Below are 17,225 nucleotides of genomic sequence, written 5' to 3'. Positions count from 1 at the left end.
TGTCTGTTTTGTCTGCACAATTTGGTTTGTTGCGTCAGCCAAAGTGTAACGTGCTTTTCCGCGTATACCGGGAGCAAAACATCGAAGTCAGTGAATCGGTGCATGGTTGCAAGCCCTGATAGACTATATACATTTATACCACTCTAGACATAACGAACAACAAGAATCGCGATTAATTTATCAAATCGCAACCCCTAAATTGTGACAATTCATCGTTTTGTCGAGGAGGTGGATCCGTTCCACTCCTTCCTCGTCGCACAGCCACCTCGTTTCACACGCGCGTTCCCTTGTTTCACACGTCCCTACTTTAGGCGGCTTTGTGAATAAGGAGAAAAAGGAAAGAATAAACGCGAAATAACTTATTTGCGTTTGGACGTCGCTTACGGAACAGATTAATATTTCACGAGGTCGCCCCGAAGGTTGCATGGCTCCAGCCATCGATTCGGCCGGCTTTGTTATTTCAGGCCCTTTTGGAAACACTGTCTCTTGCCCAAGTCCTCCCGGCCTCGCCTGGATCTTCGTGTCGGTGGCGTGGGCGCGCTAGTGACGATCCTCTGCGCGCGTACAAATGCCGGAATAGGCTCTCTGCGTTCTGCAGCGTTTCATTTGATTTGATTCATTATTACCGTCGTGCTGTGTTATGCTGAGCTCGTGGGCTGCAGTGACGAGGTGTTGAGGATTATTATTATTACAATTCGTGTTGTTGTTGTCATGCTTTCCAACTGTGGTTTAAAGCATTTATGCGCGTTCCTACAAAGTTGCGTCGCTCTTTGGGACTCGCTGAATTGTGCTCGCCACCGGAAAGGACATTTTGACTTTGGTGGAAAGGAAGGAGGGATTTATCCTTCTTGAAAACTGGCCACATTTATTGACTGGTTTGCACAAACTACACCTGAGAACTCTTTTAATCACTGGCAGTTGAAAGCCGAATGCCTCCGATGTAAGGTTTGGAGTGATACCTTGGATTTGCAGTTGTTTTTGTTCATGAGACTCAGAGAGTCAAAACCCATCCAGCGTTTTGTCTGCTTAAACAGATGCCGATGGAAAATATTGGTCCCAAAGTCTCACAGGATTATAGAGCTAAACGTATTTATTTATTTATTTTGGCAATGAAGCAGAAGCTTGTCTGTTATCTCATTGTTAGGACAGGCGTCCTACGGAGAGACTGGCTCCTGCCACGATTATGTAGAATCTCCCCGAACTGTTTTGGGGCTGGCAATCGAGGTGATTGTCGACCCATTGCCCGTTTGAGCAGGAAAGTGCTGACTTTGTCTCATAGTACAGCAAGTAGGTTGCTCACAGGCAGTCGGTGCAGAATTTCGAGTGCTTTGCCCCTCTCCTGCGTGTGGGTTGTCTCGTGGCACTGCGGTGTTCGTCAGAAAGGTAGATAAATAAATGCATAAATCTGGAATGAAATTGCACTGACTCACACGCAGCCAGTCCTGGGATTTTAGCTCACTCACGCTTCTCTCCTGCTATCCCCATGGCACTGCTGGGCTAGTGGGCAGGCCAGGCCTGCTCCCTCTCCTCATTGGAGGAGGCGCAAGAGAGCTCCCGGCACAGCAGATAACGGGGGCGGGGTTTGGACAAGCGACGTTAACATCAGGATTCGACGCCAGTCGCTCGCTCACGGTACGAGCAGCTCTCGTCCCACCGGGGACATTTATTGACTCCTTCGCCCGCTCGCCTTATCAAAAATAGAGAAAAACAGCAACAACTAAAGTAATAATAAATAGGAAGGTCGGCATTTGACGGGGCAGACAGCTGGGGCAGGCATGGCCAGGCGAATGTGCTGTCGGTGGCTGCACTTGGCACCAGGTGAGGTCCGTCCGTCTATTGTCCATCACCTGTCCCGTCGTCTATCCGTCGTCTGCCGCTGCTCGCTGTGTGCGGCGCCCGTGCCGTCGTCTGGGCCCGGGCTGTGGTGTTCTTCTCGGCGTTCGGCTCGGGATGGTCTCATTCGGGAGCTGCGACGGCCGTCTCCGGAAGGGATGTGCCGCCACCCTTTGCTAAATTGACCGTCTTGTTTGTCTGCCTGCTAATTTGTTGGCTCACTTGCTCAGGTTTGGTTTCGTAATTTCATTTGGCAGAGGTGGCTGTATCGCTCGGGGCTCAGACCACTGAGCCGTCACTGTTGCGCGTCAATGTATTGAACCTGGGCCACCACCTGTGATTAAATTGAGTTTTTAAATTGTTAGTTGAGGGTCTCAACCCAGTCACAGATGGCTGCAATACAAAACCCACTGCATTTAATTTGATTATGCTCTTTGTTTGCCTGAATTCCAACTGAGAATTAAAAAAAATATATATAATTTTGACTGCCATGCAGAGGATACAAAGAGTAATTTTGAATGCATCTCAGAAGTCGTTGTGATAGCACCTTCTCGAACACATTGTTCTGCCAGAGTTTCCGAACGGATCCATCGTCCCTTGACGCGACAGCCGTTAGCACCATGAAATAGAGAAAAAGGCAGAAAGTTGTTTCACTCCGTTTGGGTGTGGTGATTAAATAATTATTATTTTCCCCTCATCCAGGGTGTCAACCTGAGATGATGCTGCCTGTTAACAGTGTCGATGATCCACGCTCCATGAGCGATGGGACCAACTCTCCCCATTATATTCGCTGCGCCCGTTGAGTGGCGGCAGTCGCGGTTGCCGCACTACGAGCTCATTTTTTTTTTCCCGTCGTAAGCGCACAAACCTGGTACAGCACGTCGATGGTTTCGGGGGTGAAGGGGATGAACTCGGTTACTTGAATTAGATCCCTGGTCGCCACGCGTCGGCATCAGTGTCAAGCAATATCTGAGCCGATCCTGGTCCGTCCTCCACCCATTCGCCTTTCACCAACCCGCGCCGACCTCTGTGGTGAAGTATGGTCAAGCAACACGCGTGACGGGGGGGGGGGGGGCCCTTCGTACAGTGGATTGGCAGAGGGCTGCCGTACGCTCGGCGCAGAGTCGCCAATGCGGAACGCTTCAAATCCCTTTGCCAGCGGGGATTGGGCCATGGCTAATTAGTCGTGACCGGCTCTCCGTGGAAACAATTAACTTCGTGTGAAACTGCCGTCGTTTAAATTTTGTTTTTTATTAAGTGTTGCACACGCCGCTGTTCTTCCACCAGTGCCGCTCATGGTTCAAGTGTCTCTTGCAACAGAGGCTTGTTGTGGTGGTGGGCTGTAGTGTGGGGTGGTGACCGATGGCTTGCGTAATCTGTCACTCTGCTAATTATATTATTAGTCTGCTTCATCAGTTAATTAGATCATCTTTTCAGTGATTTTATTTCCCCTCATTGACTATAAAAGAACCTGTTTTTATGATTAAATTGTTATTTTATCCGTATAGCTATGGATTTATATGTCCTGGTGCCCTCATCCGTACATCTGTCTGTTTATCTTTCTGTCATTTTGCCTGTCCATTTGTGTTTTTCTTTAACCGTCTGGCCACCTATCCATCCATCGACTTGTCTGTCCCATCTTCCTGTCTCGTCATTCTTCCATTTGTTTATCTGCCCATCTATCCATCCATCTATCCATCCATCTATCCTGTCTGTCCCTCAATCTATCCGTGTCTCTGTCCGTACAGCTCTCTCTGTAGAAATTGCATTGCACAGTGCATCCGAACAAACGTCCCTTCAACGTGTTCCTAACACATTGGCGTGCCCCCGGTTCTCTCGTTCCGTCACGTTAGCCCTCCCCCTGCTCCCCCCCCCAGACTCCCAGAGTCTCCCGGATGCTCGTCAGGCTAGTTAATGGATGGGGGTCCGTGTCTGCCCTCACTGCAGCAGAGGCGGCGTTTTTTTTCCCGAACCGTGGCTGAGCGCTAATGGGGGTGGCACAAGTGCGAAATCGAGTTTCATGTTTCGCTGATGGTGGGGCAGTTGGTTGCACCCGCTGACTCGCACTGTCATCTCGCTGTGTCATCGTCGGCATCATCATCATCTTCTTCACTGTCACCATGATGGTGAGGTTTATGAGCTCAAGCCACTTGGGTCGATTGCAGTATCATCATCATCATAGTCATTGCCACGATCTCATTTATGCTTACCGCATCGTGATTCTAATTGTCTACATTATGTTAAACATTAGCATCTTTATCGTCATTGTCATCATCGTTATCATCATTAATATTTTAATGAATGCCATCTTTCTCATCATCATCAAGTTAGCCCTGGAGATGGGTTAAATCCATTCAGCTACTCTTGTTAACATGCCATCAGATTCTACGTGGATTGTCTCTTTACCAAGAAATGCGATGTTTTATCCCCCGTCACGTTCGCTTCATCATTTCAATTCCGCTCGATTAATCAATTTAAGAATCACATTTTTTTACGTTGAGCTAAATGGTAGCACCACTTGCATCAGCAGACGAGGGGGTGGGGGTGTCCTGTTAACCCATTACGTACATACTCATAATCCGCCATGACCAATCCACTGCTGGATGGAGGTCTGCCCAAGCCGCCATCTGTCACTGCCCTGTGATGCGACGAGCCACCTCAGCTCCTGTTCACAAGCAGCGTACATTGAGGGGTGCACCGATCTTAGGAATGTCCCCGCTTGTCCTCACGTGGTCCCGTTCCATATCCTGGCTTTGTTTCTGCGCTCCGGTCTCATGCGGATCCTCAGTCAGCTGACTTGGAACAAGGCGGGGGGGAGAGGGTCCTTGCTCTGTTAAAAAATAATCCTTTTTTTCTCAATTGATATATAGACTCACGGAACCCCCCAGTACACGACGACTCGTGAGAGTCTGCACAGAGGGCAGGGCTGGCAAAGCAGCCGATAATTGGATTTGTGAAGTCAATGTGAATTGTGCTCTGGGTCGTTAAATTCGTTTGAGCTGGGTTTTTTTTTTAACTGTTATGAGTTGGGTGTGGTGGTGGTGGTGGTGCACTCCTGTGATCAGGCGTTTCGGAGTCGAGGGTTAGTGGATCACACCGAGGCTTTTGAAACTGCCCGACATGCTTGGGCTTGCTGCAAGATGATCAGGAGATGGCGGTAATAGCAAGTGGGTTCGTGAACCCATCTGTGCGGACATTTGAGTGGTATTCGTTGGTGCGTGTGGGTACATTTTTATCCCACATACCAATCATGCATTGAAGAGGAATTTGTCAAAACAACCGACTCCATCATCATCAGCCATGGTCTCTCCACTGCTGGATGAAATCCCACCCCCTCCGCTATACGGAGGCTCTTTGTCTTTGTTTGCATTGCAGGACCGTAAGAGTTGGGGGCGGGGAGGGTACGACAGTTTGGGAAGGCCTCCATCTAGCAGTGGATTTATTGTATTTGTTTGCATGTCAATATTGCTCAGGAGCTTATTTGCATTGTCGAGGTCTGCTGCTGGTGCTAGCCACAACGAGAGGGCTTCAGGAAAGAGTCTGTGCAGTTTCGCTCCTCTTCCATTGAAGGAGCGCAGACTTGCAGTGGTGGTTTACTCTGTGATCCGTAGTTTGGTTTGCATCGCCACAATTGCACCGTGGCTTTTCTAGTGGATTCATCGTGGCTGATGATAATGATTAAGCTCTTAAGCAAAGGCTGAATAAAGGGCAGCCTGGACAGTGAGGTCATCCGTTCTGTGTGATCGCGTGACTGGAACATTGTTTGGAGGAAGGGTGATGAGGGTGCAATGGTCCTGACTCCATCACTTGGTCTGGCGCGACAGCCGATTGGCCACCTTGAAATCCTTTCTTTGGCAGGAGCATGCGGGGAAAAACACGTCAATAAGAGCACGTGCAAGGTTGCACATCCGATCAGCCACTATTTTTAGCCTTTTTCACCATCTGAGCTGCCCCTTGCTAAGAAGTGTGTTCATTCATCCGCTCGGCGGTGATTCAATGAAATTGTGACAATTGGCGAAGGCGGCCGGCTGTGCCTGATGCTGACCACACCCTCGCGTCGTGCACCGTTACTGGCTGTTATAGGTGCCTGCTGACAACGCTTGCCACTGCAGTCTATGTAGGCTACACGGGTGGGGAGTGGGTTTGGGGGGATATTTGTCTTTGTGCTGAGAGTATGCGTCTATTTATTGCATACATGCAGGTTAAATTGTTACACCTTCTACATCGTGGGGCTGATTTCCACCTCGTAAGAATTGCTGAAAACACACCGCCTTGGCGATTTACCCCTTTGTGGGCGATGGATACATCGGCACACGGTTTGCGCAAAGTTGGAATAAAAAGGAACGTTCTCCGAGCATCTGTAAATGATGTACGCTTATAGAGATGTAATTTGGGTAATTAGCCCCGGAGATGTCAACACAGCGAGACAACCCAGAATTGTTTCTTATTGTCGTGAAGGAGCCTGGGACCACGGTGGGATGATGGGGTTTATTTTCTTCTTCCCTTTGTGTCTGTGATCAATGCGTTCATCATTTAATTGCTGCGAGTGCTGTTCCTACCCTTGTGTGTGCACGTGCATGTGTGCGCGTTGCCTTGCTTGTGTGTGTGTCTTTGCACCTGCGCATGTGTGTGTGTGTTTACGTTTGTGGACTTGTGTGTGTTTGACGGAAGAACGGTTAGTGCGGTGGTTCCTTGATGGTTAACCTTGGCCAAGAATTGAACTCGAGTAGCTGGGTGCATAGCGCACAGTATGCTTTGCCCAGTGCCACCACTTTGTCTGGCCATGAATAGCCAGCCATATCTGAACATGACTTGGGTCAATTCAGTCTTAAAAAAATTGTATTTCGTGTGATGGGTTAACGGCATCACGTCCTGACAGACGTGTCAAGCTTCCTTTTTTTTTTCTTACAACAAAACGCGAGCCCAATACAACACGCCGGAATATTCCGGGAACGGGGTACGGCAAATCCGTGGTAATCCATTTTGGCGTGACCGAACCGCCATGAAAGGGGAGGGAAGAAGGGGAATAGGGGCCCCTGCTGCCCCAGCCAAGTGGGGGGGACCTCACTCACTTTAATAGGTGCTCGCTTACAGCTCTTGCCCCTATCTGCAAAGGCTAACCGGTGGATCTTTATTTATATGTTTGTGTGTGTCCTTCACAGGCCCCATTGAGTTTGAAGAATGCAACAGCACCAACTCGGCCAACATGATCGAGGGTAGGCGTCTGGCATGCTTCACCCCGTCTGTCTCATTGTGCGGTGGCAAAAGGCACTGGCTCGGCAACCTTGATAAGACAACGGCGTTTGCCCGGGAAAAAAAATCCCCGCGACTTTCGAGTTGCAGTGACGAATACGTGAATCGGTTCGAGGAGATGCTAACACTCGCAGATACACTCATCGAATGGCTCACGTGAGAATAGTTTAAATTTCGATTAAAATTTTTCGTGACTGCAGGGATTCATCTACTTGTTTCTTTCGGTACAGTCACGTAGAAGGGAAATAATACAATTATAAAAATAAAACATAATAAAATACAATTCTCACGACGTTTCGGCCACAACGCGAGCAGCCGTCCTCAGGTGAAGAACAGGTCTGTCGGAAAGACAGCGTCTAAATTCAGACGCTGTCTTTACCGAAAGAACCAAGATGAGAATAGTTTGTTTTTGTATTTATGCAAACAATATGCAATTGTTACGCTTATGCTAAATGGTGAGTGGGGAGGGGGTGGACGTACAAATAATACATTTATGGAAATTTGAACTACGACATGAGTTGTGACAATTCATAGAATTGCCGGAGGGGTGGATGGATAACTCGTTGTACGCCCAGTTCACCACGCCTGGCGCTCAGCGTTCTGACGTCATGTCAACGGCCGCCGTGGGTTTGACTTTGCAGCAGGGGTGGGGAGGGTACGGCCCACGGGCCCCGGACTTCGCCCGCGGATTCAATTCACGTGGCCCACGATCGCATGATGGGCTCCCGCTTCGAACCGGCCTGCAAACAACATTTATCCATCACTGCAAGCATCCTAGCCATATTGATTGGGTGCTATAGCGGGGGTTGGGGCAGAATATTTAGGTTTATATAAATGTAGCGTTTCTCAATTTAGCGCATTTTAGTCATTTTTGTCGCTGCGATGGCCTCTGGAATCCATTTTTTAGGTGGCAGGGTGGGTGCAGTCTTCACGCTTGTGCCTCACAGCAAGAGAGGCCTGGGTTTGTGTTTCCTTTGGGCTATGCAGTTTCCTCCAATAGCAAAAAAAAAATCAAAAACATTTCAATTCTGAAAAATGTATGACTCAGTTTTGGTGACATCAGACGCGAAAAAACTTGGCAGGAAAAGTAGTGTGTGACTCGGTGAGGCTTTCCTGGGCCTACTGATTACAATATGAATAATACAATATTCCTCATCTCATGGCGGGACACTGGTAGCGCAATCAGGCCGTCTCGTTCGTCCCTTGTGGATGCATGCTGTATTGGATTGTCGAGTGCTCCTTGCTGATACCTGCGCGGTGTGTGCGTGTGTGTGTGCGTGTGTGTGCGTGCGTGTACGTGCATGCATGCGTGTGTGTGTGTGTGCGTGTGTGTGTGTGTGCGTGTGTGTGCGTGCGTGTACGTGCATGCATGCGTGTGTGTGTGTGTGTGTGCGTGTGTGTGCGTGTGTGTACGTGCATGCATGCGTGTGTGTGCGTGTGTGTGCGTGTGTGTGTGTGCGTGTGTGTGCGTGTGTGTGTGTGCGTGTACGTGCGTGTACGTGCATGCATGCGTGTGTGTGTGTGTGTGCGTGTGTGTGCGTGCGTGTACGTGCATGCATGCGTGTGTGTGTGTGTGTGTGCGTGTGTGTGCGTGTGTGTACGTGCATGCATGCGTGTGTGTGCGTGTGTGTGCGTGTGTGTGCGTGCGTGTACGTGCATGCATGCGTGTGTGTGCGTGTGTGTGTGTGCGTGTGTGTACGTGCATGCATGCGTGTGTGTGTGTGTGTGTGCGTGTGTGTGCGTGCGTGTACGTGCATGCATGCGTGTGTGTGTGTGTGTGTGCGTGTGTGCGCGTGCGTGTACGTGCATGCATGCGTGTGTGTGTGTGTGCGCACTGCCGCTCAGGACTGAGGAAGAGAACGAGGAAAGCGTTTGGAAGAAGAAAGAAAGAGAAAGACACGGACTCCACGTGAGTGACGCGATGACCGGGTGTTGTGGAGCACGTCCACGGTCCGGTGCCCTATAGGGCGAGGGTCGATGGATCGCGTAGAGAAATTACGAAATTCCCAAACCTGCTGTAGGATGTCTGCAAGGCGGCCAGAATATTTGCAGTACTGCCTGTGGGTATTGTGAACCCATATGTGCCGACCGTTGAGTGTGAGGCCCTCATTTTCACTACGATACAATTTTATTATATAGTTTCCAAACTTACGCTTCATCTCAATTGGTTGTACCAAATTATCTAACATGTGCATCACTGGGGAAAAGAAGTGTCATATAAAAAAAATAGCCAGTCGTAGGCGGTGGAGGAGGGGAAAGTCCTTAAGCCTTGACTTGAACCGGGGCAGTGAGTCAATGGCACGGATGGGTGGGGCAAGGACATTCCAGACGATGGCGGGAGCAGAGGAGAATGAGTGACCTCCCACTGTACAAAGGTTGAATAGTGGCTTCGATATTGGTAGAGGGGAGTTGAGTGAGGTGAGAGGGAGAGAGGTGGTAGTGTGCGTTTTAAATACAATAAATAATGCTAAATTACCTGCACTACAAAATGTAACTGCACTGTCCGATAAAAGCACGTGATCGGTCCAGATGCACGCGCTCGTTTTTAGACGTTAATCAAACTCACATTAACACACTGGGCCTTTGTCTCATTTTGTTTCTTCACAGGGAATCGCCAGACGCAGACTCAGTTGTGAGTAACGCACTGCGTCGTCACATTTTCTCCCCAACTGAAACCCATCCACGCGTTCCACCTCTCCCCGAAGCCTGACTTCTTTCCTCCGCTGTGTCGTCGTTCACTCAGAAACGTCCCAACTGTCGCTACGCCGCCTCCTGTCGTGATGGTTCCCTTCAGGGCCTTGTGCTTGTTCTTGCGAAAAATGTCGCGGAATTCACGCGTTGTGCGCTCGACGCCGTGGTCACGTGAATTCCAACCGGCGTTTAAAATTTGTGGGCGAAAGCCACCGAGTGAGGGATTTCACGGTTTACAATCCTGGCATTGTGCAGCAGATAAATACATCTGTATCTCAGTACGCAGGGGGTGTAAATAATTACGTTGGCTGTTTGGGGCGCGGCGACGATTGTCGCGCTGTGAATTGAAAAATGTACGTCCACTATTTGTCCAATGTCTTGAAGTTCTGCCCAACATTATTTGATATGTATGTGTTTTAAATCAACGTAGAGAGCGGACCGTTTTGGTTGATATTTTGTTTTTATTATGAGTAGGTGTTTGCCCCCGTTCCATCTGTCATACTTCAGCTTCCGCCTGTTTTAACTTTTATCCCCAATCCAGGGGCGTCGCGCTGCACCAGTTTGCCTGCATATTGATGAAAATAATTACAGACTTAGGTGTGTTAAAGTGATTAATTACCCACTGTTCCTGTGATGTGAACTCAAAACCTGGCAATTATTTATTTCGGCATTACGCTTCTGCCTTAAATTAATTAATTGGGCGCACGAGCGTCCATGTCACTATGCACACAACTGCTCACGTGCCCAAATAACTCGTCGCTTTATACACTTTTTAAAATTCGTATGCATTTTCCTTTTTTTAAGTCTGCGTTATTTGACGAGCACGAGTTATTTTCACCTAATTTGTGTCGGGTTTAGCGCAGTCAGAGTACACACACTCCTGGCATGTGGATTATGGTGGCGAGGTCGCTTACACTCGTGCGCCGTTGCAGGTTAAGGGACGGGGTAACGCGACGCTCACGGTGACACCTGAGTTGATGACTGGTGAGTGGCAAGTGTCGCTTTACACTTGCCACTCACCAGTCTGCAACTCACCCAAACCTCAACATTCACCAGTGATTCCAAAACAGCGGAAAGCTCCATTGAGATACGGCAACTCCCACCGCCCTTACCTATAAGTTGTATCAATTTGAAATTAAGTCGTGTCAAAGGCCTGGATATTTTAAATGGTAAAGCGTATAAGCAATGCTAGGACCGATCACCCAAATTGTGTTTTTTGTTAATACTTCCATCTCGTTTGGACGACGGAGTTCTCCAGGCGTGAAGGTACATCGAAAAAACACATTCATATTATCACTCCCGCACCTCTGATTAGCATGGTTGTGTATGGTGCAAAAGAAGTTCAGCATACATACACGCATCCGCGTCTAAATCAAGAAAAACTTCCTCATTAAGTTGCATTTGGCACGCTTTTCGTGCCCGCTGCCTTGCAATGAAGTCAACCGAGAGAATATCTTTGGTCAGTGCGACCCGCCACCCCCCCACCACGTCCTTATTTTTCCCGCACCACCACCACCGCCACCACCACCGCCCTTTCCTCCGTCCGCATCTCTTCTCACGGCGCCCGGCCACGCACCCCTCCTCGTCTTGGATGCGCCACAATTCTGTACAAGCACCTCCCTTTGGGTATCGCCCCCCCCCCCCCCGTAAAACCCGGAACGTCACGTGACGTGCGAGCTCGCGGGCTGTGCTATTGGTTCTCACGTCCACAGTGCGGGGAGCGTTGCCGACGCCCGCCTATGAACACCAGACGCGAACGCCAATAGCACAAGCTGCGTTTTTCTTGTCAGCTACGGCGATTGAAGTCTCCCCGCGTCCCCCCGGCTCCCCACCCCCCCCACCCAAACCCACCTACCTTTAGGTTTAATTTGCACCTCTCTTTCTGCGCCTGTTCCTCTCCTCCCTGATGCTAGCCACAGAAGTTGCCAAACGGCGCTCCCAATGGCTATGTTGGGGAGATAGAGTGGCAGAGATATGTAAGTACGCACCTGCGGCCGGCAATGGCGTTTTGCGACGCTAGTTTCTGGGGGCTGGGCGGGGGGGTGAGGGTCCAGCTTGTTCAGCGTGAGCGGAGGTTTCATTTTGGGTGGGAAGGGGCAGGAGGGGGCGGCACTTGGGTGGTGGCACTGTTCAGGAGGGGGGGGGCGCAGTTCTCCACCGTTCAGGTTTGTTTTTTTTGTAATTTATAATTTTGCTGATATCTAGACGGACCTAAGTCTGGCTGGCTGTTGTGGACTGGACAATAAAGACTATAATGAGCGATGATTCACCAACTTACGGGATTCGGTGAGTTGTAGTGGCCACTGGTGACTCTGATTGCCTGATTTCAAGTGGCAAGGCGTTCCATCGCTTGGGTGCCACGCTAATAAAAACCTGATCACCCAAAGAGCGCAACCTCGACCTGGGAGTGCTGAGCAGTTGGAGGTCCGAAGGTCTTAAGGACCTTGATGGAATATATAAACGTATTAGTTCCTGCAGGGAATGTGGCGTGAGCCCTTTTAAAGCCTTATAGGTTGATAGCAGTATCTTTAAATCTACTCGGAATTTTAACGGTAGCCAATGAAGAGATAAGGTTTGAGACACACACGCCGGGTTTGGGCGTGTGTGTCTCTATCCCCGAGTCCCACACGTTGCTCAATGCCGTTTTCGGTACCCTGGCGCGTGGGCGCGAGGCCACGGCCGCCCCCTCCCCCCCCCTCCCCCGGGTTGAGAATGCGTGAAACGTTTTGCCATCACCCCCCCCCCCTTCGGCTTGTGGGGTAAACACAGCGGCGGTGGCGGGTCGAGGCCGAAATAGCTTGAACCGCTCCGCCGAGTGGCAGATTTTTTAGATTTAATTTTGTGATTAGGGTGCCAGGAGGCAGATGTTGGAGTGCTGGGGAGATTTGGGATAGGTGCATGTGGATGGTAATTTGTTTAATATTGTTTAAATATATATATACACACACATATGCAATGCATTGATAGTGTGTAGTTAGATCCCGGTCGTTATAAAAGCATGTCTAAGCAGAAACTAAGGAAAATACATTGACGTAAGTTTACTTTCGGTGCCATTTCATAAGACAGAAAATTAATTTGGAACTCTCGCAGAGCAGTGCAACGTTCCGCGTTAGATAACGGATGTTGCAGAACCACCTCTGAGATCGTTCAAGTAACCACACAAACAATGGGGAAGCACATTCCCGCCCCTCCTAGCACATGACAATAAATATTCATAATAATGTGCAGTTAAAAAATAATAGTTTATCGTGGGATTCGAACTCTGGTTCGCTCATTCGTAATCCACCACTCACCTAAGCGAGCCACAGCTGCAATGACTCATTCCCCTGACCAGTGCTGCCCCCTTTCCTCCCCTACATGCCGTCACGTGACGCGGGCAACCCTTGCCTCGTACGCATCGCGATGGAAATTGGGTCTTCAAAACCGCTCGGGTCAGCGAAAGCGACGGGTCCTGTTCGGTGCCTTCGCGAAACCCACGGCGCTTTGGCTAACCTTCCGTCCGCTGTCTTCGGAGATTGTTGCACGGCAATTGTGCATGCTGTGCAGTCAACAGCTGGCCTAGTCTAGGTGCACACTTGCCATTGGTTCCACTTACATGGTTTTTAAATCACGTCTTTATGATGCACTGCTGTCAGTCATTTGCTGGATGAGGGCTTCCCTGTGCTGTGTTTGTCATGGGGGTTGTTTGACCACACTTGGCTTAGCTGGTTAGTTGTGGACGGTGAAGGGTTAGAGTTGGGGAGGTGGGTTGGGGGAGCAGGGGAGGTGTGCCCAGGACTGGTTCAGATATCGCTCGACGATGATGTTGGTTGGTAATTGAACTGAGGGCGCTGCATGTCCATAGCGAGCGGTGTTGCTAAGCACCGCACCACCGCTCCACCTAAAGCTGGTCAAATAAACCCATGACCTGTGTACACTGGGTGGGGGGGGGGGCAGGTCATCATCCAGTAGTGCATTGGCAAAAGGGCTGTACGTGTACAGATGTATGTAATTGGTTTGCGTGACCCTTGAAGTCACTGGAGGTGCTACATATACACAGCAGTGGCAGAAAATTTTTTCCATGATCGGATTAAATTGCGATCTCAAATCATCGTACGTTATTGGACAGAGAGGGTGTGCGAATCGTTACATACCTTCTCTTGACTGTGAGTTTAGTCAGTGTTCTTGCAAGGCCCGTGGGCCACTGGTGGCCCCTGATGGCCTTTAGTCCAGCCCCTGATGTGTGGCCCCTGACAGTAGGCAAATGTGAAAACACCCCATCATGCTGTCAACAAACCCCAATGGTTTCAAACGTATGGCGGCCCTCACACTGATGTCTTATCCCCTACTGGACATCTGTGAAAAAGAGCTTAATAGCTCATCGGATTCTTCCAGTAGAAATACATATTTTGAATGATTCGGATTATCTTCAAAAAGTGGGCCCCCCCCCCCGCTTAAAATTTAGCATGATGGTTTGGGCTTCCCATACAAACATTTTTAACAAACTTATAAATAAAAATCTTACACGACTGGCACCAGGAGGCTGTGTTTTCTGGAATGTAGAAATACTAGAAGTGCATGATAAAGCGGCATGTGTGGGAGAACCTTTGGTCACTGGCCTTTTCAAGTAAAGTAAAACATTCATTGAAATGGGTTGGCTGAGATAGAGAATCGAGAGCTGAAAACTTTTTTTTTTCCCAACCACCAACATCATTAAAAATCTCGGACCTTCAGCGTAATGTGTGCGTGTTGTTCCCCGCATCAAACGTTGGCACCTGCGCAATCCACTACGTGAGCGTATTATTCACCGCCGCATGCACAGAGGCTCCGCGTAAAACGTTTTGCAGGGACTCCTTTGGGATCTTTGGGCAGCTTTCCCAGACGTCGTAAAATTAGGAACACCTCCCGCGCACGCTCAATTTTTATTCGCTGCACCTCGCCGTTTGTTGGCGCGGTACGAGGTCTTTTTAAATTTATTTTTTTATTTGTAGCATATTTTGTCACACTTATTTAGCCAACTTAGGTAGGCAGGTATAACATAATGACCATGCACAGCCAGTCAACCCTGTACCGCATGCACCATTGCTATTAGAAGCATTGCTCTGTCTGCCAAGCCTGTAATGATTAATCGATTCTTCGATTCAAATCTTGTCTCATGCTCGTGGTCCTGAGAACAGGTAAATTTTTGCCGTTGCAATTTGCTTAAATGTTACAATTTGGGGTGATATAAACGACGTGGTTTAAACGAGACTGCGAATTATCGATTCTGTAATCGAATCGTCACTCCCCTCCCCAAATTCGTGACAACTCATTGCATTGCACCGGCTAAGGGATCAGGAGTCTGAATGCTTGGGCTTGTGCATTGTGAACATCCGTGCTGCATTGCCACGCATGACAGCATGGCGTAGTGCCCCCTCGTGCGCCGTGGCTTTGCGAGGCTTCGCCTGTGCCGTGCGTGTGTGCTGCGAGTATGTGCCGTGCGTGCCGTACCCATGCCCGCCCGCCCCGCGCACGTGCATTCAGAGTCTAACCAAGATGCTGCTCTACTAACCTAAACCCGAGACGCGTCTTTCTGCACGTCCGCTTGTAGGAAGACTCGACACAGGAGCGTTTTTGCCAACTGCTTCAAATGAAACCGCACGTGGCACTGGGGTCAGTTACAATGACAGGGTAGCGTCATCGGCTGAACACGCAAATTGCATTGCGATTGCGATTCATCACAAATTTAAGTCTGCAATTGTAATCGACCCCAGGTCCCCGCCGCCTGTGCACGCGCAGTGTCATTTGAAAGCGTCGTGTGGTGTGGTGACGCTGACTGGCGCAAAGTGCGTCTCGGTTGTGTGCAAGCGATTGTAAGCGAGACGCTAGGCTACGTCCGCGGCAGACGTGATGTGTTGACAGCCCTCCGCGTCCTCTTTTGGTTTCGTCTGTGGCAAACCATCGGGGCCCCTGTTTGTGTGACACCACCCGTACTGCCTGTTTGTCCGGCTTGATTTATTTATTTAGCTCGCCCACAAATTTGCCGGTTTGGGGTTGTTTTTTTTCTCTTTCCGGAATGTGGAATGTCACGGCGTGGGGCCAAGGGTTGGCACGGGTGGCGCGTTATTGACAACCGTGTATAACGAATCTTCGCCACCTATGGTTGTTAAAAAAAATCGTAATTAAATGCACACAAGGGGCTCCTTTGTCAACGGTGGCGCCAAATGTGTTGCACACTTTGCCGCAGTGTGCGGCTCACTCGCTCGCACAACCTCGGTGTCACTCATCATCATCACCACAACCATGGCCTGCTTTCCACAGAGATGAAGGCGGCTCGTGCCGTCTTAAACCGGATTTGCCGATGATGGCGGTCGCTCAGTTTCTGTTAACAAGTAGCGGAAGAAATGTCTCGACTCCAACCCTGTTTTCATTCGAATAAGTCACGGAAACTTTTACCGTTTTCCAATATTGGACAGTTTGCCTTTAACGGCATCTCATGCCGTCGTTTTTACAGCAGCGTCCCCGATTTTAACTGTCTCCGGTTGGAATACGTCACTTGTCGCCCGTTTCGAGCGAAAACTCATTCACTGCATCCTTATTGCACATCTGTTTGACAAAAATTTCGGGGAAGCATACAACTTAATCCCTTTGGTAAGTACTATACATTTAATCGGAAGGATGTATACATCGATTGGCTGTCGTTGTTTGCGGGCAACTTTCGTTTGCAACGAACACCGCTTTATTCGAATCCGAATCGGAAACTTGGTGGGCCGCGTCTCATTCGCCCGCGTCTCCCGCAACAAAAAAGCGGAAGCCCTGCGTTGTAACGTTTTGTTGCTTGCGTTTTCCCGTTGTCGTCTGCTTTTCTCTCTCCTCCTCCATCTTGCGTAGAACTCCCCGGAGGTGGACGAGGAAGGCTTCAGCGTTCGACCGGAGCCCAATCAGAACGATATCCTCTTTTTCGCCAGACGAACACCAGACCCGTGGTCAAATGCAATGACGGCAGCAGCAGCAGCAGCAGCAGCGTCGCTCTCCGAGATTACGATGGGGATTCATTTCAGATGACGTGGTTGCCGTCGTGAAACTGATTTCAGGTCGGACGCGCACCGCAGCTTGCTATAAGGGCCCCCCACCTCCGAGAAAACCCAAAGTCCTCTGGTTCAGTGGCGGCACCTCTCCCACAAAGCTCTCTGAAGGAAATGGTCTGGCCAGGAGTGGCGTGTGTTCTTCCCACCTGCGATTGGTGCGTCGGTGTAATCGTTGAACTTCTCGGTTGCGATCTTGATTTGAAGCTTTCGTGACTGCAGGAATCCATACTCTTTGGTTCTTTCGGTAAAGTCATGTAGGTATAAAATAAAAGAAATCACGACGTTTCGGGCGCAACACAAGCGTCCATCATCCGACAAACGGTTGCGTTCGACGAAAAGCGAAAGCTGAAGTTAAGAGACCGCGTTGGCAGCGGTGTGTACGGAAATGCTCAGCGTAAAACT

The 17,225-nt window shown here is 49.6% G+C and overlaps 1 protein-coding gene across 1 annotated transcript in view; it reads left to right on the top strand.

Annotated features, from left to right (window-relative positions):
- The window catches only part of LOC144941112 (F-BAR domain only protein 2-like), a 91,633-nt gene that overhangs the window by 43,471 nt on the left and 30,937 nt on the right, over positions 1–17,225 (top strand). Inside the window, 4 exon segments of the mRNA XM_078867608.1 lie at positions 6,996–7,049; positions 8,932–8,995; positions 9,694–9,718; positions 16,627–16,685. Of these exon segments, the coding sequence (XP_078723734.1) occupies positions 6,996–7,049; positions 8,932–8,995; positions 9,694–9,718; positions 16,627–16,685 (202 nt within the window).

Source organism: Lampetra fluviatilis, chromosome 24 (genome assembly GCF_964198595.1).
Source record: "Lampetra fluviatilis chromosome 24, kcLamFluv1.1, whole genome shotgun sequence".
In the NCBI taxonomy this organism is placed as follows: domain Eukaryota; kingdom Metazoa; phylum Chordata; class Hyperoartia; order Petromyzontiformes; family Petromyzontidae; genus Lampetra; species Lampetra fluviatilis.
The sequence above is the reverse complement of the archived record's forward strand: the minus strand, read 5'-3'. Positions and strand labels throughout refer to the sequence as shown.